Source organism: Theobroma cacao, chromosome 6 (genome assembly GCF_053813885.1).
Source record: "Theobroma cacao isolate CCN51 chromosome 6, ASM5381388v1, whole genome shotgun sequence".
In the NCBI taxonomy this organism is placed as follows: domain Eukaryota; kingdom Viridiplantae; phylum Streptophyta; class Magnoliopsida; order Malvales; family Malvaceae; genus Theobroma; species Theobroma cacao.
The window spans coordinates 31,517,917-31,540,319 of NC_142644.1; the positions used below are offsets into that span (position 1 = coordinate 31,517,917).

Genomic DNA, 22,403 nt, shown 5'->3' on the forward strand with positions numbered 1-22,403 from the left:
AGTGGGTACACTGCGGCAGACGGAGGAATCAGAACAGATCAAAACTGTGGCTGAAAGGTCTTAATGTCCCTCGTTACAAAAAAGCTGAGCATAGAGACTCACAACCATACTTGTACCATTCTCATTGACCCATGAATGCCAAAAACAAAAAAATAAAAATTTGCCAGTCACATTCAGATGAAATAAAAGCAGTTCACCTTAATAAAAGATAATATAAAATCTGTCAAAGCTGTCATTGAAACACCCTATTTTGTTTGATCTGCCAGATATGTGGCTACAAATCCTCTTCTGAAATTATCCACTCAATCAAAACATTCCTTCCTGCAAGCTAGACACATGAACCCACTTTGGACCCATGTCAAAGAAAGTTCAGGGAATGCTTCAAAAGATTGCTGATCCGCGTTTAAACCATTATCTTCAACCTTTTTTGCAGTCGTAAGTCAACTAAGTTGACCTCAAGTCAACCCTTTGGGAATCAAGCATCTTGGTCCTTCAAGACATAGTTATACACAAGTCAATTTCCTCCATTTAAAAAATTTCTAAGTCCAGTCAATCAACAGATATATAAATATAGAAACCAACACCAGTGAGCATTTAAAAACATAAACCGGTACCTTTATAAGCTATTTAGCTTCTCCTGAACTTTGCTCATATTCTATTTGTTTTCTTGATTTTGATTATAAAACCAATTTGAATCCTTGTGACAGGAAATCATCCCTGGAAAAAGGAAAAGGAAGAAGCAATAATAAGCATCAAGGTTGCCGCTTTCAGAATGACTTACAGGTGAGCAAGCCAAACTTAATTCATAGCCGTTTCCCTGTAGGACTGAAGCAATCTAAGAATCAATTCTGTGTCTAAAGATTCAACAAGGTCGTGCATCAGTTTACCTCTTCTTTCTATTTCGTTTCTTCTGTTCTTCTCGTTCATTTTGCTTCTGATTTTCCACTCTTTTCCGGTCCTCTATTGGAACCAGGCTTCCTACATAAACCTCAGCACCAAACGAAGTTGAACTACCACCGATCTTCACACTCCGCATCTTCTTACTTTGTAAATCGTACCACATAAACTTTTGATTGTTAATCTCCAACAGAACCTTATCTCGATACTTGGAATATGCTAATGGCCTTAGAAATGTTAAAGCGTTAATGGCTCTAGTTTTTTGAACAGAAAGCAACCTGGTCCAAGATTCTTTCATTCCATATTCCTTCATAACCCAGACATCAACAAATTCTTGGTTATAATTACAAACAGCACACAGGCATCCGTCCAAAGCAGCCACATCCAACAGATAGTTCCTGTCAGCACACTCAGGCTGAGGCACTTTAACAAACTTCTCGGTCGTAAGATCGAAACCAACAATCCTGCTGGTTCTCATTCCCAATTCAATTCGTGGAGGCATCACCCAATGTAAAACCCCACCAGCAAGCACACCATAGCCTCGCCTATGCAAAAGATGGTAAAAAAATTGAAACATGAATCGAAGATAATGCGGAAGCTCAGTGATTTTTCTCCAAGAGTCATTCTTTAGACTATAAACCTTAACCTCGTAATCGAAAAAGTAACCTTCATCATCTTCCTCGTCATCCTTATTAAACTGTGCCATTCTCACCACTTTGTAATCATCAGTTTTAACATCCTGTCCGAACCCGTAAAAGACATACCCAGACTTACACGATTCGCCTGGGGGAGGATCAATCTGGGAAACAGGCAATCTACGGAACTCCCTCGTTGAAGGGTTGTACAAGGCGAGACTTTTCTCGGTCATACGCAACGCAAGGAGTCCGTTACAAGAACCAAAGGCTTCCGTCCCGGCGCCGTTACTCAAAGGGTATTCGAGCGGGATGGCGGTATCGAGGGCGTCAAATTCGACGGAATAGAGATGCAAGCCTCTGAGGATGATGTTGAGATTTGATCTGGTTCGGTTGGAACGATTCAAGTGGGCTCTGATGAAATCCGGATCATCGATTACAGAGCAGCATGGTTTAGACAACGATTTGAAACGTACCAGAGTCTTCACCGGGAGGCGATAACAAACGTCGGTGATTACATCCATCGGAAGCTTTGACATTTTCTTTCTTCTTCCAGATGCTTTTGGTACGGTGGGTAGGTTGCCTTTAGGGATTTTGGAGGATTGCCTACAGGAAATCGTGACTTAAGAGGAAAGCAGTTCACGTACAGCGCGACAGGTGGTGGTGAAGGAAATGACAGCAAGGCCAATTTTAAAGGTTAAAACGTGCCCACTGATTCTATCCCATTAAATATAACATAACACTTAGTTTCCCGAAACATCCAGGCTTAATTAAATATGGGACTAAAGCGCAACAGAGAGAACATGAAGAACAAAGGAAATGAAAAATAAAAAAATGTGCAGATTCAGAGTAATCAGACAAGGGATGCGGCGAATTGGACTAAAGTCAAGAGAGAATGGGGATGGATTGACCCAACATCCGATTTTTGTACCTTCGTGTCTCGTATCCAATATGGACCCACAACTCTTTTCAAATCGTACTTTCTCAAAACAGTAATGATGAGAAAAAAAAGTCAATCTTTGTGTTTAGCGGATGGGTGAGAATGTACATGGGCGAGCCGAGGTTGCAAGTGACCCTTTTTGAAGCAGCCACAAGAATTGTTTTGAGCCCACCATAGTCAACTCAAGCAGAAGCAGGGCCTCTGGACAATGAGCCCACAACCAGGCCGCCACCCTGATATTTGCGTGCCAACTTGATATCAATTCAGAACATGGTTTTCAATCAATTCCTTCGTGAACGGTTCCTCAAAGTTTCACCTTTCAACATACAAAAATGCAAATTTGAAATCCTAAATCTTCCTTGAGGAGGTTTGCAAACCAAGAAGAAATGATTGAAGAACCCAAAATCTTCCTATAGTTGGTTCGATTGGGGGCATCGTGAATCCGTGGCAGAAGCAAATGGAAATGGGGTTATATGGAAAGCAAGCAGAGAGCTGTATGAACAAGTTTCTTTTCTAAAAAAAGCAATTAAAATAAACTTAATCTTATCAAAATGTGCAGATAATGGTAATGTCAGGGTCAACCGGCCAAGCAATAATGACAAGCTGGCACAATAAGGATTACTATTATTACAACATTGAAAACGTTTGAACGATTCATGGAACAGTGTTTCACCCACCTGTTTTGAAAAGTTTTCATGGGAGGACATCTATACGTCATGGATAAGTCATTTCCATATAAAAGTACTTAAGTAAGATTTCATTTCTGCAAGTAACTCAGCCGCCTCTCATGGATTCAAAACTCTAACACTGGGTAGTTCTGTTGCTTAAGTTGACCACATTTATGATCGACTTTTGCAACCTCACTGTCCCTCGACCTCGATTAGAATGTTTTTGCACTGAAAATTTTACTGTGATATATGTAAAAATGATGATCAGTATGTATAAGAAAACAGATGACCCTCCAATTCCAAAACTTGATCAAAATGAAAGCTATTCATGCCATTTGTCTTTGCTGAAAATGAGTTTTGGATTCTTTTGCTGCCCAATTGCTTCTTTTCATTGGGACCCTTTCAAGTTTTTGATTGATCTCAAAGATACTAGGAATTCAATCAGAACATCCCATGTGTAAAAGCTGGAAGAGCTTTAGGTAAAATGTTGGGGGTAAGGGGATGTCACTTTCACTCACACTCCATTCAGGATGGGCTGTTGCGGCCTGCGGGACCATAAATTGTTTTCCAGCGGGCTGAATTATTAGAATTTTGGCCTAACATCAACTTCATCCACCACATACTCCACACACGTCTCCCCCTTCAACTATTTTCGGATTCCTCAGATGAGCCTTTACCAGGTAGGATGGTTTTTAGCAGTTGGGTGCTGGGTCCTCCCAAAGGCTTTGGACGTTTGTCATTGATTGACAATTATTGCAGTGTAGGGGTCGGGCGAATACCATTCTCTCCTCTACTCTGCAAGGTGAGAATTGGTCTGTCTTCACAACAGGAAAGGTAAATTCTTTGCACATTTATTTACGAGAAAAGAATAATCTTAACAGGAACATATCCACAATCTACGTGATCCTCTCCAGGATTTTTGTTATCTTATTAAAAGGCTGCCCTGTTGCAGAACCAGATTGCAGTTTTGAACATTGTCCTGAACTAATGTTTCTAACCTCAACCGCAAACGATGGCGAGCTATTCATCAAGCAAAGGAAAGCTACTGATGTATCAGATCTTCTCTCCACGTCAAGATATACATACGAGGATTTAACCTCTATCTGACCGCAGGAATCAAAACCTAAAAAGGGTATCACCCTTTCACAGCCTGAGAAGTAATCTCCCAAAGAGATGGCTACAAACCGTGTTTACATGTCAGCTTAATCTTTATCATGTAAAATCGAAAACTGCCACTTATAAGAGTAAAGAAACATCACTCTCAGGTCCAGGAAACATTATCATTTCAAGCATGGCAAAAAGAAAAAGAAAAAACTGTGAACATCTTGTCTGACTGGGGCACTCCATTTGTCTATCTCCTTTGCTTATTAACAACTCACCGCATCTCGACAAATTCTACTAATCCCAAATGTTTATCTGTGCAATCGGTTGACATTTCAAAAAATTTTAAGATTATCCCAATAATCAATCATGCCAGGATTAATTTACTACCTCTTGAAGTAACTTATGGAATAACGATATCCACGTGGCGCTGTTGATGACCTATTGGGCCTATCCTTCCAAAACTTTTCCTTCGTAGAAAATGAATTAATATCTGAATCAGTCCCGTTTTGGCAATAGCTTAATTACATGATTAACATTAATTAACTATGTTCCAAATATAATAAGAATGAGAAAAGCAAAGTTGTCCACAACTTCTCTCAACCCAAAGTGTCAGATATAAAACAGACCTTGTCAGAGCCTCCATTTTCCACCTCTCCGGGTTTATATCCCATTCTTGCCTACTGTTCTTACATCTCCTCTGTTCGGCGAAAAAATGAAGGGCAATCACGACTCTGATGATGATCCGAAAAGCCCACTTCTCCCTGTCAATGATCCAGTCGAGCCGTCGTCACGCTCACCCTTTTCTCTCAAATCCTTAGTCACACTTAAAAGTTTGTACGTCCTTTTAGGGCCCCTTTTGTGTACCGTTATCTGCCTCTGTGTCAAGTTTGATGGTCCCGTGGCCAGCCGAAACATGTTAGCGCTTCTGGCGTGGGTGTTTGCTTGGTGGCTCACGGAGGCTGTGCCCATGCCGATCACGTCCATGGCACCTCTCTTTCTGTTTCCTCTCTTCGGAATCGCTTCCGCTGATAGTGTTGCCCACTCTTACATGGATGATGTGATCACCCTTGTTCTGGGTAGCTTCATACTTGTTCTTGCTGTTGAGCGCTACAACATTCATAGAAGATTGGCCTTGAATGTAAGTTATACTTATGAATTTATTCGTTTTAAGTATTATCTTTCTCTTCAGATTGATTCATTGTTGTTAAAAAATTGGCGTAGCAGTAATCCTTAGAATTCCTCAAGTCTGGTCTTTTGGCCTTGAAAGTTTATAGCAGAGTCTTTGCTTTCGGGCTTAAAAAATGAATGAAGTTATGCACTTTGTGCTGCCCCAACACCCAACAGTACCGCCCCAACATTTTTCTTTCCGAAGTTGATATTCAAAACTATAAGATCATGGTTTTTGTTCAGATATCAAAGCTCCAAGTTTGGCATAACGCCACAGGAACTTGTACGCATGAACTTTACATAAATTGAAAGGAAACTTCATTGGTAGGATTCAAAGTAGAAAAGCTTAAGAGTTTTTGAATTATTTGAGCAATCAAACGAAGTAAAACAGGAAACAATATAAAAAGCCATTTTCTTGTTGTACTGGTATACTATTCGTCGGGGCAAGCACATTTTTTTATCTAAAAAATGTGATAAATGGTGTTGTTGGGGCCATCAATATTTGACTTTCACCGCCACTTAGAGACAAGCAAAACCCTCTCCCTCTTTTGGCTTGGACAAGCACTATTTTATCCGTGGTAATGGTGATCCTAGAACTGTAGAACATGTTAGCTGAACGATTTGAGTGGACATTGCTCATATGTCATTATCTCAATTGTGGGTCACACAGATCACTCTGCGGTTCTGTGGGGATCCGGTTAATCCACCTCTCCTCCTGCTCGGCATCTGTGCCACCACGTTCTTCGTCAGCATGTGGATGCACAACGTGGCGTGTGCCGTGATGATGATGCCTGTGGCCACGGGGATCCTACAGCGCCTGCCAGTGGGCCCCACCCGGTCCACCCTTGTTGGCAACTTCTGTCGGGCTGTCGTTCTCGGGGTCACGTACGCCGCTCCCATAGGGGGCATGAGCACCCTCACCGGTACAGGTGTCAACCTGATACTGGTGGCCATGTGGAAGAGCTCCTCCCAAGAAGCCGACTCCATCGGTTTCAACACGTGGTTCTTTTTCGGTTTTCCGTTGGCTTTGTTGATTTTCTTCGCTTTGTGGGCCATACTTTGTCTGTTGTATTTGTCTAGGGGCTCTAGCCAGGCCCTCTCTGCTTACTTGGATAAAGCCCACTTGAAGAGAGAACTCGACACGTTAGGTAAGAAGCCCTGGTGACTTTATATTCTCCCTTTCAAACTTTCTTCAGGCTGATCCAAGTTTTACATGTGGTGTGAGCAGGTCCAATGGCTTTTGCTGAGAAGATGATCTTAGCTGTCTTTGGGGTTCGTCCTTAACTACTTTATTTTCTCAAATTAATCACAGTTATGTTCATGATGTCGTTTAAATTAATAAGAGAAAGGTGCTGCAGATGCTGATAGCTTTGTGGATGACGAGAAGCATAACAGAAGACATTCCCGGATGGGGAGCTCTCTTCAATGGCCGTGTAGGCGATGGGACTGTCAGTGTGAGTAAAAAAAATGAGAGAGACTTGCTATTAGAAGAAATTTTGTTTAGTCAAATTCGATGTGATTTGAGTTTATTCTCAACCATGCATGCAGGTTATGATGGCTACCCTTCTGTTCATAATTCCAAACAAGAAGCGAAAGGGAGAGAAATTGATGGACTGGAACGAATGCAAGAAGCTGCCATGGAACATAATTCTGTTACTAGGGGCTGGTTTCGCCATAGCCGATGGCGTCCAGTCTAGCGGGCTTGCTGATGTGTTATCGAAAACTTTAGATTTCTTGGAACAGGCTCCATATTTAGCCATTGCCCCTGCAGTCTGTCTCATTAGTGCCATCATCACTGAATTCATAACATCAAACGATGCTACCGCAACCCTGTTGCTTCCACTTCTGATTCAAATGGCAAAAACCATGCACGTCCACCCGCTGCTCCTTATGATTCCAGGTGCAGTTGGATCACAATTCGCCTTCATGCTTCCAACTGGAACTCCTTCAAATATTGTTGGATTCACCACGGGACATATTAATATCCAAGACATGATCAAGACAGGGCTGCCGCTCAAGATTGCTGGCACCGCAATATTATCCTTCCTAATGCCTACGCTTGGTAAACTATTCCTTCGTATTCCAATTATCAGTTTCTTTAGAAAAGAAATGGTGGGGTTTATAATCAGTCAAGTTTTGCTATTGCAGGTGCTTATGTTTTTGGAACAAACGGAGTTCAATAGCTGCAAGGCAGACTGTGATGTCCGTGTTGTTGGTTTAGCTAATATAGTAAAATTCATTGAACCAAGATGTATAGATCCAGCACCAGTTGTGTACCACCATGAGATGAATATTTGTTTGGCTTGGCTCACTATGTCGTGAGCGATCCCAAGAGGAGTGGGGAGAATTCTTGAACTTCTCTTGTTCCACCCCCCACCAACACCGACCCTTCTCGTTTTGCTGCTTATGTATTCCATTTGCTTCTTTTTTCTTTTTTTTTTCATTAGTTATATCAAAAGTTTGTCCATTTAGTGACATATACCCTGAATTGTGTTGGTAGACAATGGCCTCGTATGAAAACTAACAAAAACTTCAGCAAAGCAAAGCAAGCCAAAGGTTTTCTGTCAAAGCAGAAGAAAATTTCATCATAACCATATCGACTAAAGATATCTAAAAAGAATCGCGTGTTAGTCCTGTAGGGGAGCAGCAGCAGCAGGACATCCGTTGGAATCCAAGCATTCCTGTCTCTCCTAGAGCGGGGTTTCTCACGGTCTGCAGTACTAAATATTAGTCGTTGAGTAGGAAAAGTATAGTAGCAGAAGTTATTTCAATCATCCATGTCTGTCTCTGGCTGCGGCCATAGATGCTTTGCATAAACACGTTTATATAATATCAAACTAGAAACTGAAAGAGTAGTTCCCTGTTGGGTCTTTTCTTTATGACAGTTTCTGATTTTGCAGCCAAATCGTTCTTAAATCAATCAGAACTCTTCTTTGTTTTTAGTCAAATTGCTCGATCAGCTTTGTTAAAACAGCCTAAAGAATGTTGCTGACAAGCCTCTAAAGTTGTAGCAGTGTGAGAATTGGAGCATTGATGTTTTCTACTTGCTTTGATCTGATACAAAAACTTACTACTAGTCGTCTGCCAAATATCCTTTTACACTGTCAGGCAATTTCTTTGCTTTCTTCCAGGTTTTGTTTCTTGCTTCTATGGACAATGAAAGTGTTTCTCATTTCCTCCACTGTCACCGCACCTCACCTAAGTCATTGATTTTGGGCCACCTGCCTACCTCCATGTCTAAAACTAAGAAATGTAGAAATCCACTTTTTTTTCTTCCAAGGTGGGCTACAGGCCTCCAGCACCCACATGGGGACATGGTGGCCCTGGCCTGGAGAAATTCACCTTCAGCCCAGTTCCCAAGTCCACGGTCTGGGACCCACCTCCATCTTCTTCCTCCAATGACTTTTCCTGCAGGACTGGCAGTTCCAGAATCTTCCTACACTGCTTACCATATCACGTGTATCCCACTCTTGCTGTTTGATGAAATCTAGCGGCTCCGCTCGCGTAATTCATGTCGGTGGGCGCCAGTTTTGGGCTCCGCCCGCGTTACCGCGTGGCTCGACCGTGATTTTCTGTCAACGTCAAGGGCAATCATGGATTAAAGTTATACCATGATCCTTATCCCGTTATGGACCGTTTCCCACTCCCCACGTACCTTCGCAGTGACGGATACGGGATTACACCTATAAATTCCAAACGCCCAAAGAGTGTCCGGGACGACTGCAACGCCCAAAGAAAAAGCCTTTTCGAGAAAAACCAAAAGAAAATCAACGGACGGTTACAAATTTTGCCGAGAAAATGCAGCAAAATCAACGTTTCCTCACCCTTTTGCTGTCCCTCCTTTTCCTTCATCTCATTTTCTCCGACGCCCGGAAGGAAAAGGGTCCTCTCCTCGGAGGATGGACACCGATAGAGAACATCAAGGACCCGCACGTGACCGAGATCGCGGAATTCGCGGTGTCCGAGTACAACAAGCAGTCGAAGTCGAGTTTGAAGTTGCAGAAGGTGGTCAAAGGCGAGACGCAGGTGGTTTCCGGGATGAATTATCGGCTGGTTTTGAAGGCGACGGATGGAGGATCTGCGACCAAGACGTACCAGGCTGTCGTTTGGGAGAAGGCGTGGCAGAATTACAAGAATCTTACCTCGTTTAACCCTGTCAAGGGTTGATTATACTTACAACCTAGCTAGGGAAAGTTCACGTTCATGTCATCGGGTCTTTTTTATGTTCGGTACTGTTAGACTACATGGAGAATAAAACGTCACTGAGAAATTGCTTTGCCTGTTTCTTTTTCTTTTCCATGTTCTGCTAAGTTCTATCAAACGCATAGATTCAGGATCGCTTCAATAAACTAAAATCCAACATGTGATCCGAGGGACACGCAATCCTGTCTGCGACCGAACATGATGCGATAAGATCATGTGAGTGAATAAATACAAAAGGAAACTTGATTATTTCACTCTTTCTCGGCTCAGTGACAGAGATGCCATGACTGGAAAACACTCTGCACTTAAAACCAGGGATTTTATACTAAAAGAAGAACATAACTTGAAGAAAATTTATGGGGCTCTTTAATTGTGAAGAAGTGGGTGCAAGATGGAATTACCATTAATGGATTTAAAAGAGAGAAAAAGGAAGGAAGCATGCAGAAGCTGTGTGGGGTGTTCTGGCAAAGCGTTGAATGAGTGGGGAATGCATGTGAATGTGAAGGTGGAAAGGGGAGGATTTCTTGTGGGGCTGGATTGCAATTGCAAGGTGGAAAGCACACAATCGAAATGTAAAGTTTTTTGTTTCCTCGTGGATCCTCCTAAGGTCATTGCTTTCTCTTCTTTTTTTTCTTTTTGTTAAGTAAACTTTTACGTAATAATAGCAAATTTTTTTCACATTTCTTTGATAGGTACTATATCTCCGGGTACATTATCCATCAAGCAACAAGAAATGGTATTATTATCCAACAAAAATCAAACCAATCCTTGGTTTTTAGTACTAATTTTAGTGGTTGGAATTACAAGGTCAAGCCTTAGGACTATTTGTTTGTTTGGATAAATGGAAAAGCCCTTAATTAGGAGTAAGGATAGGACCTAAGCCAAATCACCAAATAGTCCCGCTTCGGTTTACGTGGCAATATATCATTGGTTATATTTAATCAGCGACGTCTTTTAGTTAGTGTGTCGGTCCCCACGTGAACAGAACTCAGCGGAACCCGCCCCAGCACATATAGATAAAGAACAGTAACGACCAACAGTTGAGTGATTCATGTAAAGGGAAATCCCGAAGCTGAGCGGAGCCGTTGGATTAATAGTAATCAAAACGGCGGAGAAAAGCCAAACCGAACTGAAGGAAGAAAAAAAGGAAGGAATAAGAACTGGAAGTGAAACCCTAAGAGAGAGTGAGGAGTTTGGGAGGGGATTTTTTCGTTTTTGTTGAAAGAATAGGAACCTGTGTTTCGAAGCCAGGTGGTGCGGCGAGCAGAGCCGTCGCGCAGAGGCTTTCGCAAGCGGCTGCTCTACCTGATACAACTGCTGCTACTGCAAACCACCTTGATAAGTCGTCGTCTACCAAGATGAAGGGGCTTTTCAAGTCCAAGCCGCGAACTCCTGTCGATATCGTGCGGCAGACGCGTGATCTCCTCATCTATGCCGGCCGCTCCCCCGATAATCGTGAATCCAAGCGGGAAGAGAAGGTCTGCTTACTAAAACACATTTAGTTCAAGCACATTAAAATTGTTTCGGATTGGTTTGATTGCTATTCGACTTTTTTCTTTTCGTTGTTGATTTGCATCGTTTTTTTTTAATCTAAATATTTAGGAATTTTGGCTTGGATAAGAATTCAATTGATCAGAGCATAGGATTATATTGCTAATGATTTGTGTTGATTTTGTAGAGCTTGCTCAGTTATTTGATTTACTGACGGTAGCATAGGTGCAGTGTCTGATCCTTATATTTGATCGTCATTTTGATGCAGATGGCCGAATTATGTAAAAATATAAGGGAGTTAAAGTCTATTCTTTATGGAAATAGTGAATCTGAGCCAGTCTCAGAAGCTTGTGCACAGCTGACTCAGGAGTTCTTCAGAGAGAACACGCTAAGGCTCTTGATCACTTGTCTTCCTAAATTGAACTTAGAGGTAACCAAATGGCTATAAATTTAGATGGCTTAACTTACAAGGAAAAGTTTAGATATGCAAATTTTCCTTAGCAAGAGTTATTCTTGCAGCAGTGGAAGTTTATCACCCTTGTTGTTTCTATGATAATTTGACAAATTTCTTCGTTTGCAGGCGAGGAAAGATGCAACTCAAGTTGTTGCAAATTTGCAAAGGCAACAAGTGCAGTCACGGTTGATTGCTTCTGATTACTTGGAAGCAAACATAGATCTTATGGATATTTTATTAGCAGGGTAAGTGGCAATCGGAAAAGGTTTGCTGAAGTTATGATTACTTTGTTCTATTTTTCTTCTATTTTATTTTTCTCGTTGGATGTTGAAGATTTATGTAATAATTGGTAGGTTGATTTTCTATATGACTTTATTAGCACCTTGGATCTTTGTTTCTCTGCTCTTTTTCTCACTGTGTCAAGTCCAGAGAACTTGGTGCTAGAGCTAAGATGATGATAAGTTTCTGATGGTTTTCAGTATTCTGTTTTCTTCTCTTAGTTAAGGAAAAGAGAATGTGTAGGCACTTCTGTTACTGGATTCTACTTATTGATCCAATCACATGCGTGCCAAACATTTGCCTTGTTTATAATGGAGCTATATGTCTAATATATGGATGATATGATTGATATGATCTATTGATTAGGCTGTGATATTGAGCTTTATTTTATAATCCATCATTTTATCACTTTCTTCTGATTCTTAAATGTTGTCTATTCAGTTATGAAAACACAGACATGGCTTTACATTATGGTGCGATGTTGAGAGAATGCATACGGCATCAGACTGTTGCAAGGTGTGCATAGTCAACCAAGTTAATTTATTCCTTCATGAATTTATTTCTTGTCCTTTCTTTGATTATTAATGAAAAATCCAAGTCATCTCTAGTTCCTCTATCTAATCAGCTAGTGTTTCCACCATCTTTGCAAACAAGAGGCAATCTCGTTCATTATTTCCTTTTGAACATTTTATGTCATAGAGAGCTTTACCTCCTAACAATTTTTAAAAGATAATCTTCAAATTAATTGAAGATATATTATTGGTTGTTAATGTCACATTTCATTTGATTTACAGGTATGTTTTGGAGTCACAGCACATGAAGAAGTTTTTTGACTATATACAACTTCCAAATTTTGACATTGCTGCTGATGCTGCTGCCACTTTTAAGGTTGAGTATTGCTGATCAAACTATGTTAAAATAATCTCTTTTTTCTCTCCTTCTCTGCCTGTCTCTGACTGTTGCACTTCCAAATCTGCATTTGTCATTAGTATCTAGTTTTAGAGTTTCAGAACAGCATGTTGTTTGCTGTAATTTTTGAAGTAGGAACTTGATTTACTTTTCAATTTTAGCAAGTCTTTTTTCTTAAAAAAATTGTGGTTTGATGTTGAGTCATCCTCTCATGAGCTTCCTCATCTTCCTCCCTTCTTTCTTTAGGGTTTTTGAGTTTTGTGCTGACTGCTGGGTTTTTGAGTTTTGTGCTGACTGCTGGTGTCCTTTAATGTCTTTTTTTCTTACAGGAGCTCTTGACAAGGCATAAGTCCACTGTAGCTGAATTTCTTTCCAAGAACTATGAGTGGGTAGGTGTTGCTCCTTCATTATAAATTGTGATGTTTCGTTGTTAAATGTGATCATGGTACTTCAATAATTATGTCAGCTCAAGACTACTACGAGTACTTATTTCTCTCTTTCCATTACTGTCAGCCTGTAAATTGTTCCATTATAATCATTTTATTAGCTCTTTCATATTTGACTAGATATTTTTGTCTTATGGTTTTAAATTGTATGCTACAATAGCTACATTAAGAGTCTCTGAAAATCTTCTTCATGCCTCTTTTTGTGTTGGAAATTTTCATTCACTAGAGCTGGATGAACTCAACCTTGTTTGTTGTTTCAGTTTTTTGCAGATTATAACTCAAAGTTGCTGGAATCTAGCAACTACATAACAAGAAGACAAGCTGTCAAGGTATGACATAAAAAAGAAACAGAGAGCATCGGAGTGATTATTTTTTAATTAAAACAAAAGCTTGGTGCCTTTAAATATGTTTGACTTCAGATCAGTATTTTTAATCATTTTTCTTAATGTTACAGCTGCTGGGAGATATTTTGTTGGACCGCTCAAATTCAGCTGTCATGACGAGATATGTGAGCTCAAGGGATAATTTAAGGATTCTTATGAATCTTCTCCGGGTATGATAGTTCCCCAGATTTCATGATTTCATGTTCCATTCTCCCACATTATTTTGGAATGATCAAATTTTCTGAGTGTGATGTCTAGATGTTATTTTAGTCTAACAACATAAGCTATCCAACTTGGCCTCCTGCATGTTTTATATGAAGCTTTAAAAATGAAATAGCACGCACAAGGAGTTGCTATTGTCACAAATGTCATGCATAAGTTGTCAAATATTGTTCTTTGTTAGTTTATGGTGGTAAATGTTAAGCATAATACTGTCTTATAGCTATCATTATCCCAGTGGGTGCAACTATTGCGATTTTTCTGGTCAAGTATTAAACTTCAAAGGCTAAATAGTGAATTCATTTATTCACAGGAATCAAGCAAGAGCATCCAAATTGAAGCTTTTCATGTTTTCAAGGTATCATGTCAAATTTCTTTCTCCTCTTGGGAACATCTAGATGCTTTGTTGTTTGAAACATTAAATTGCTCTCTCTTTCCTTTGGTTATTTACATTCTTTTGTCTATGTTTCTACAGTTGTTTGCTGCGAATCAGAATAAGCCTCCAGACATTGTTAGCATACTTGTTGCAAATAAAAGCAAGCTTCTGCGTTTGTTTGCAGATTTCAAGACTGATAAAGGTACAAAAAATAAACACATATAACATTGTTTTTCGTCATAAATTTCTAGATGTGGCACTTTATTTATGGTTTTCCTGTTTGATGTCTTGCAGAGGACGAACAGTTTGAGGCAGACAAGGCTCAAGTCGTGAAAGAAATTGCTGCCCTTGAGCCTAAAGACCGGCCATAGTAAGCTATAGTGTACTGTAATCTCTCTGTTTTTTTTTTATAATATTATTAAAACAAATTGACTGTGAATCATATGTAGTGTTCTCCTAGTCTTTTAGAAGGATGCATACTATGTAAAAAAAGGCTCTTCTTTTCTGTTAGCCTTTCTTAGAATCTGTGTTTATCATTATCTGTACTTCTCAATGTTTCGGATGTATGCCCGATATAAGCGTCTATGGACGGAGAAAGACAAAGGTTCCTGGTTTTTTTGGGAGGGTGAAGCGTGGGGAAGATAAAATAATGTTTATGAAATGGGAAGATCAAATAATTCTATGATATGAATTTATCAAGATACTTTGATTCAACTCTGCATTTGTGGTTTCAAATGCTTGTTACTTGCTGTTATGTGTTCTGAACTTGCTCGTTGTTTCTAGTAATTAATAAGAAAGAAACAAATAATATGTTATTATTCAAAGTTTGAAGCAAGATTGGCTGAAATTCTTTGGTATTCAAGGGCTGTATTTTCAAAACCAAGGGAGAATCCCTTTTTCCACGATACAAGTTTCCAGCTCCATGTAGAAAGGTGAACCCGTCGTTCAGAGGCAATCAATGAAATCACAAAGAACTGTTTGTCTTTCTTATGGAAACTCAATGATCACCTAAATCAAATCAAATCAAACACCATCAATTATTAGGAAGATCTCCTGTAGGAATGTGCTCAGCAACATTGGTGTTTTTTGGTTGAAGTTTCCTGAAAGCCCTCGTTCCCTTTTAGTCTTTGGCAAGGTTGAGAATAAGACAGGCGCCATGGGGCCATGGGCAGAGGTTGTGGGAAACTTCGCAAGATTGATGGACCATTTGCAGTACCTTTTACAATCCCTGGTCAGTGATTAGCCTAATGCCTTCAACTTTTGGAAGAGGAGAACAGAATGGTTATTTTCTGTTGGTCGGTGAAGAATGAAGAATGCAGGTGGAGCCAGGGTAATGGAAGTCATGGATATGGGCTTTTCACAATCACAACAAGGTCATGTGATTCTGTGATGTGAAACTCATTGGCGTCACGAGTCAAAAAAGAGACGAGGAGAGAGGAGATCAAGTGAGTAACGGCACCCGCACAAACATTGGGTCATTTGGCACATTGGCATATTCCATGGATCTCCTCCTCCTGTCCATTCTTCAAAGTTGCTACACCATATGCCCCAGATTCCCTTTGAATCATATTCATTAGAATTTCTTTTTTTGGATATTTATTATCACGAATCTCATAGAAGATGAGATTTTTATAAATTTTTATATATTTTTTAAATAAAAACGTGAAATTGACATTTACAACCCATCTACAGTCAAGCAGGCTAGTCCCTTCTAAGTAATATTATCAAAAATGTATGGCATGATTAAGCAGCACTTTCATTCAGTTCCATCAATATATAAATACGCCTTGGTTTTTACTTTACTAGTTAAGAAACAGGGAAGTAACACCAAACCCCACGTTGAGACAAACCAAAACCAGTGAAAACATGACATATCTCTCGATCGTGCTGCTGTGTAGATTCGCCATATTAGAAAGGAATGTTTAAGTTTGAATGGTACTTATAACGTGGATGACGTGAAAAAGATAAAAGTAAAAACTAAAATAAGAAAAGATGAGAAATCCGGGGGCATTTGTTTCTCGCAAATTGTGCATATAAACCCGACACATTGTCTCTTCTTGTTTAATGCTTTGCTGCTTCATGTGCTACGTCAAAAGCCCTTCCAACTTCAATCCAATTATTACCCCAGAACCACCAATCCATCGTTGATCAACGCTTCTTGCACTTTCTCTTCACAAAAGGATTTAACATGGCTGACAATGGTAGGTCCCCCCAGTTTTCTTTTCTCTTCACTTTTTACAAATATTATTCTTTAGATTTTCTTTGGGTTTATCTGGCTCATTTTCTGTGGGGGATTTTGATCTCTTGTTCTGTAAATTCTGTGGATTTCAGGTTCTTTTCAAGAGTTCTTGGCCACTGCAGTCGATGCAGCTACGAAAGCTGGCGAGGTTTATTCAAGATTCCGTTTTCTTTTTTCTTTTTTCACATTTTGCTTCATTGATTTGTTCATTTTGATTCTCTTACCGTGTATTCTTTTTCCTTTTTCTTTCTTCTTTGCTGATTTTGTAGATAATCCGTGAAGGGTTTTACCAGACCAAGCATGTGGAGCATAAAGGCCAGGTCTTTCTTTTATACTCTCTGTGTCTCTCAAATTTTGATTAAACCACGTTTTGTTTTTCACTTGAAGTTTTCCCATCTCTGGTTAGCTTGCCATGAAATTCATGTATGATAAGGCTGTTAAAATCATCAATGTTGATGGATTACTGGAGGTTCAACCAATGCTTTCATTGGTTAATACCAGAGTAGCAGATGACACTATGTTGTTATCTAATCTTCCTAGAGGTTCTTGGGTTGATTTCATCTTTTAACTCTTTGAATCTTTTAAGTTCTGACAAATGTAAAAACTGTTACTTTCCAGTTTAGAATTGAAAATGGCTTCTTTCAAAGTTTCTATTTATCTAAATTCAGGTGGATTTGGTTACGGAGACTGACAAGGCATGTGAAGATCTTGTATTTAATCATCTCAAGCAGCATTACCCCTCTCACAAGGTTAGCATTTTTTATGTAATTCTCTACGATGTATCTATCAAGATTCAAAATTTGTGCTTGAAAATACAATCTAGCTGTCTCAGTAGTGAACCATCTTTTCTGATTTGCTGTAATTGCCATTTTATTGTAGTTCATTGGGGAAGAAACTACTGCTGCTTGTGGTACATCAGAGCTGACTGATGAGCCTACCTGGATAGTTGATCCTCTTGATGGAACAACTAATTTTGTGCATGGGTTATAGTTTTTCCTCGACTTGTGACTTGTGTTTTATCTCATATATTCAGTCATTTTGATGTTTCTATTGTTGCAACCATGTAGGTTCCCCTTTGTCTGTGTCTCCATTGGTCTTACAATTGGAAAGGTTCCTACGGTTGGTGTTGTTTACAATCCAATAATGAATGAGGTGAGAATTGCTTTTATGATAACGAAGTTTGCCAGAATCTGGAGTTGTGTCTTTTTTTTTTTGTCCTATTACATGTTAAATAAACATTACTTGGTTTCTGTGCAGCTCTTTACTGGTGTACTTGGAAAAGGTGCTTTTCTCAATGGAACCCCTATAAGAGGTGAATCCAATGCTCTTGATATATAGGTCTCAAATTTCCTTTCAACTGCTAAGTGAATCTCTAAAAGCTGTGTTCTTTTGTTCTAAAATTTTGCAGTATCATCTCAAACTGAACTTGTGAAGTCTCTCCTTGCAACAGAGGTGTGAACATTCTTATGTTCTGAAATTTCAAACCTAACTATTTTTTGTTTGTTGGATGAAACTGAACTTAATTTTGCCTCCATCTTCCGATCCTGTGTTTCAAAATATTATCACATTATTGCTAGCAGGTTGTTAGCAAATATTGTTAGAGTAATTGACACAACAAAGTTGTCCGTCTTCACAAGCATGTAAGTTTTGATTAAATTTTGTCCTTTCAAGCAGGCTGGAACAAAACGAGATAAGTTAACTGTGGACACTTCTACAAATAGAATCAATAGCTTACTTTTCAAGGTAAAAGCAAAACTCTGCATGGATTCATTCTTTTGTTACAGTGTGTTGAAATCCATAATGACTTCCTCTGATTAACAGGTGAGATCTCTTCGGATGAGCGGTTCCTGTGCATTGAACCTTTGTGGAATTGCATGTGGAAGGCTTGACCTGTTTTACGAACTTGGATATGGGGGTCCATGGTATGCTTTCAATCGTGTCGATGTTTGAAGTTTGGTATTTGGTACATGATTGACTCTGTCTGCCTCTATGATCAGGGATGTGGCAGCTGGTGTTTTAATCGTTAAAGAAGCTGGAGGCCTTGTGTATGATCCGTAAGTACATAACATAGTCAACTATGCACTCTTTCTATTTTCTTCCAAATCTAATAGGGTGAGATGAGAAGTTAATGGCTAGAAGTAGCAGCCTTTCACAGTATGCGATGTGAAATTTCTGAATCTGAGTTAGAAATTGTAGTATGATGTTAATAGTTTTTGTTTATCTAATGTTAGAACCAACATACAGAATCTGTTGAAGCCTGAAGTTCATAGTTATGTTGACCATTTCAAGGTTTTTCACTTTGCGATCAGGTTTGGTAAAGAGTTCAACATCACAGCTCCACAAGTAGCTGCTTCAAATCCATCCCTGAAAGATGCATTTGTTAAGGCTTTGCAGCAATCAGAATGAGGCAGCATTGATAATCTACATTCATATCATATATTAAGTTGCTTTGTTCTTGTTGTCACCATCATCATGTGGTTAGTTAAAGACACCTGTTTTCGGGAGATTGTTGAATTTGAATAGGCGTGGTGCCAGATTATTTTGTAGAATCCAATTTGAGATGACAACTCCATGATTGGCAATATAAATTTGCTTTTCTTGAATTAATGGATGGTAGTAGTACTTTTTGTTGAGCTTATGATATACATGCCCAGCAAGGATCTTTGCATCTTTTCCAAGATTTTGCAGGGAAGTCTGATTCAAGCATTATAGCACAAGCTGTTTGAGAAACATATATGAGTATATAAGAAATGTATACTGTATAAAAGTATATAACAAGGAAAAGTGTGTAAGAAAAAGTATAAAAGAAACAGACAGATGTATCCTCCAGTAGCACATAGAATACAATGTACAACCAGAGTTTCCTAGAACTACTTATGGTCTATGAAAGAATAACATCTAATCCTGAAATCCCTCAGAAAATCTCGTACATAAATATAACTGAGGGTGTAACATCATGCCTGTCTGAGTAAAAGAAAAAAGGAAACAAGAGAAACCCAAAAAAGCCAGAGAAGGTACATAAAGCAAAAGTTTCTAAGCCTGCTGTGGCCTAGCACCACGGCTGTTAACCCCATTTCCATTTGCACCATTGACGCCATGAGGCATCTTTCCAGCACTTTCTGACCTTTTCCTCCTAACCACAACAAACCATGTGTAGGCTTCCAACATGACAGCATTGAAGGCCAAAGCCACGATGACACCAATGTAAGCATTCTTCCACTTCTTCTCAGGTTTCAGGATGTCGAATCCCTTGAATATGTTGATGACACTTAGGATTATGACAGTGTATCCCACCAAATGGTGGTAGATGTTCCAGTAGAATCTGAGTTTGTGGTCTGGTTTTGGCCTTAGAAGCAAAGCAAATACCTAAAACCAAATCGAAAACTCAGTCAGTACACACTACATTTACCAAACTCAGTCAGTGAGTTTGTATCTGTGTTTTTGAGTACCTGAAGTGTTGCAAGACAGAAAAGGATGATCCCAATGGTTCTGTGAGCATCATATTGAATGCCAGGAGATTCACTGCCGAGTTTGAGACCGGTACCCCATCCAGCAACACCAACAACATATGCTGAGAACTGACAAGAAGCGTGCAAATAAAACCATGCAGGATCTGCAGATTTGAATACCTTCAAGTACCTTGCTATTATAGCACCGATAGGCATCAGGATACCCCAACTGACTGTGTTTAACACCCCATGAATCTGAGATATTTATTGCAAGGAATCTGTAAGTCTCCAGGTTTGATTAAATTTGATTGCCAAAAGTAACAATTTATAATTTGCTTTTCTAAGTATCAGTGAATTTTACATCTGAACAGGATCTTAACGCTTTAGGTAAATCAACAGAAGAAACTTTCTTATCCCCTGAATCAACTTTCTTGTCAACAACAAATAAAGGAATACCATGAAATCGATTAAATATTTCAAAAACAGAGTCAGCGCAGAGCAGCCTAGAAACAGAAGTGATCCATTGTAAAACAGACAATCTAGAGATAACTAAGCAACACCGATTCAAATTGAATAATCAGATATATGGAAAAAGAAGAGATAAGTAAAGAGAGAAGTCTGTAAAGCACATCTATTTTGTTCGTATTCATTAAAGAAGGTCATCCACTTACGTTTCGCTTTCTAAGTCTTGAACTTCCTCCACCAGCTGCTCCAGCCTCACCAGAGACCAGATTCAAGGTTCCCATAGACTGAACGTTGGCGCCAGAAGTAGCATGCATCTGTGGGGTGTTCCCAGAGAGGGCACCTTCTTGCCACACTTGGTTCAGAGTAGTGCCATTATTGGAAAGTTCCAAGGTAGCAAATATGATAATCTCACTGTTTGCATACGTCGCGGATAAGGCCGAGACGTCAAAGCTAAGATCACCCTCTCGCAGCTGGGTTTGGTATTGAGTGATGGGTGATTTGTAGGCTCTCATGCTTCCATCGGTCTGTTGATAGGCAACAAGTGCCTGTGAGCCGACCATGCCTGTTGAGGTCGGGTTTATGGCCCATGCAACCCATCTGGACGAAGTGATCCCCGTGTGCCTGTAGGCAATCTCAAGCTTTCCTGACGAGTCATAGTTATAATGAAGAAAGGAGTTCAGGACAGGAAGATCAGTGCATGACCTGAAGACGCGGTTGCTAGAGAAGGCATACTTGGCACAAGTTTGTGCATTGGATGATAAAATCAAAGACACAAAGAGAGAGAGAGATAGAACAAGTTTGAACAACATTCTTGCCATGGCGACCAGGTCCCTTAAACTGAAAGGGACTGCAATATGTTTCCCTGACAGATGATGGAAAGCGTTTCTTTGCGCAAAGGAACCTCCAAGACAACAGAACAGATGGAACTAAACAAGAAGATACTTTGCAAGGAAGAAAAGAGAAGGGGTTAATATAAGAGAGGGGGCCCCTTTCAAAAAAAATATATATATAAGAGAGGGGGAGGGTGATGTTGGGTTGTTTGTTGGTCAGTTTGATAAATTTTTATCATATGTCGAATTTGGACAACTACGAAGTTTGATCAGAAATCAAGTTCATAAAATTTATACTAATATGTATGTTGCTTTTTTCTTTTCTGGAAAGCGCTGTTTTCACACCATCTGTTTACCCAACCTTCAACAACATTTGACGAATGTCTTTCAATAGGTTCCAACTTGCATGGAATTGGAGGAATATATCTTCTTCTCCAACTATGGCGTATGTCAATGCCACATGTAGTCATTTGACATACATACATACATACATACATATGGCATGATCTGGACTATAAGACTACAATCCACAATGGGTTTATTTCAGAGCTACAAAAAGGTCATAGTAGTAATTCTATAGAGTGGAACAGATGGTCAACTCGAACTTAAAAATGAAGTTTGCATACTCCTGCAGATTCAAATCTTTTAAGTAGTATATTTTATTCTCACGTTCTGATGCGTTTGTCATGGTTCAAATTTACAAACCCTGGTTGTCAAACACGCTACGCGGGGAATTTAATTAATGGTTGAATGCGAGTCTAGGTTGGAGCATTTGGGACCATCCGAAACGAGTCAAAAGCTTGAACCTAGAAAAATGCCCGGTTCCCAGACCTGATTAACAAGATCAAAGCAAGAAAAAGAGGAAAAAGCCAAAGAGGAGGGGATTTGTTGGGGGTTAGGTATGAGGTTGGAGAGATGCTTCTCCCAGGTCAAAACGACTCCAACCAAATCCTTACCAGCCGCATTCGTGGCACCATAGGGTCCGTCCCTTCCAGCGAGCTTCACCATCCAACATTTCGCGGCCCAAGGCCAAGAGGGTACCTACTCCACCACCACCGCAGTCACCATTTGCATTCGTCCTGGCCTAGTTTGCTGCTGCTGCTACAGTTTCTTGTCATTTCTCCATCACCCTCTTCCGTCATGTTTGAAAGTCCGTTCTGAATTAGTTTAAAACATAAGGGTGTAAAACTTAATTGATTAATCTCCTTTGTCAAACCAACTACACGACATAGTCAGAGGATTATTTGCGCTA

The 22,403-nt window shown here is 39.7% G+C and overlaps 6 protein-coding genes across 6 annotated transcripts; 4 read left to right on the forward strand and 2 right to left on the reverse strand.

The window, feature by feature from the left end:
- Window positions 1–178: 178 nt before the first annotated feature.
- On the reverse strand, window positions 179–2,343 carry CPR1 (F-box and associated interaction domains-containing protein). The gene is made up of 3 exons (XM_007026211.3): window positions 888–2,343; window positions 615–717; window positions 179–490 (listed from the first exon to the last, which is right to left on the reverse strand). Exons 1-2 carry the CDS (start codon window positions 2,066–2,068, stop codon window positions 678–680), a joined length of 1,221 nt encoding a protein of 406 aa, XP_007026273.3. The 5' UTR covers window positions 2,069–2,343; the 3' UTR covers window positions 179–490; window positions 615–677.
- A 2,483-nt stretch (window positions 2,344–4,826) lies between these two features.
- On the forward strand, window positions 4,827–7,977 carry TDT (tonoplast dicarboxylate transporter). Its single transcript, XM_018123064.2, has 6 exons — window positions 4,827–5,379; window positions 6,079–6,556; window positions 6,637–6,680; window positions 6,767–6,862; window positions 6,957–7,470; window positions 7,557–7,977. Exons 1-6 carry the CDS (start codon window positions 4,954–4,956, stop codon window positions 7,589–7,591), a joined length of 1,593 nt encoding a protein of 530 aa, XP_017978553.2. The 5' UTR covers window positions 4,827–4,953; the 3' UTR covers window positions 7,592–7,977.
- Window positions 7,978–9,061: 1,084 nt separating this feature from the next.
- Window positions 9,062–9,692, forward strand: LOC108662574 (Cystatin/monellin superfamily protein). The gene has a single exon (XM_018123067.2). The coding sequence runs from the start codon at window positions 9,207–9,209 to the stop codon at window positions 9,573–9,575; it is 369 nt and encodes a 122-aa protein (XP_017978556.2). The 5' UTR covers window positions 9,062–9,206; the 3' UTR covers window positions 9,576–9,692.
- Window positions 9,693–10,525: 833 nt separating this feature from the next.
- On the forward strand, window positions 10,526–14,882 carry LOC18597287 (Mo25 family protein). The gene is made up of 11 exons (XM_018123066.2): window positions 10,526–11,089; window positions 11,371–11,532; window positions 11,683–11,801; window positions 12,277–12,351; window positions 12,630–12,723; window positions 13,074–13,133; window positions 13,451–13,519; window positions 13,645–13,743; window positions 14,106–14,150; window positions 14,268–14,370; window positions 14,463–14,882. The coding sequence occupies exons 1-11, from the start codon at window positions 10,970–10,972 to the stop codon at window positions 14,537–14,539; spliced, it is 1,023 nt and encodes a 340-aa protein (XP_017978555.1). The 5' UTR covers window positions 10,526–10,969; the 3' UTR covers window positions 14,540–14,882.
- A 1,284-nt stretch (window positions 14,883–16,166) lies between these two features.
- VTC4 (Inositol monophosphatase family protein) lies at window positions 16,167–19,014 on the forward strand. The gene is made up of 12 exons (XM_007026217.3): window positions 16,167–16,369; window positions 16,500–16,555; window positions 16,677–16,727; window positions 17,076–17,156; window positions 17,287–17,390; window positions 17,475–17,559; window positions 17,665–17,719; window positions 17,816–17,859; window positions 18,082–18,150; window positions 18,229–18,329; window positions 18,405–18,461; window positions 18,717–19,014. The coding sequence occupies exons 1-12, from the start codon at window positions 16,357–16,359 to the stop codon at window positions 18,811–18,813; spliced, it is 813 nt and encodes a 270-aa protein (XP_007026279.3). The 5' UTR covers window positions 16,167–16,356; the 3' UTR covers window positions 18,814–19,014.
- A 194-nt stretch (window positions 19,015–19,208) lies between these two features.
- LOC18597289 (Auxin-responsive family protein) lies at window positions 19,209–21,694 on the reverse strand. The gene is made up of 3 exons (XM_018123065.2): window positions 20,528–21,694; window positions 19,857–20,111; window positions 19,209–19,773 (listed from the first exon to the last, which is right to left on the reverse strand). Exons 1-3 carry the CDS (start codon window positions 21,137–21,139, stop codon window positions 19,441–19,443), a joined length of 1,200 nt encoding a protein of 399 aa, XP_017978554.2. The 5' UTR covers window positions 21,140–21,694; the 3' UTR covers window positions 19,209–19,440.
- Between the last annotated feature and the right edge of the window lie 709 nt (window positions 21,695–22,403).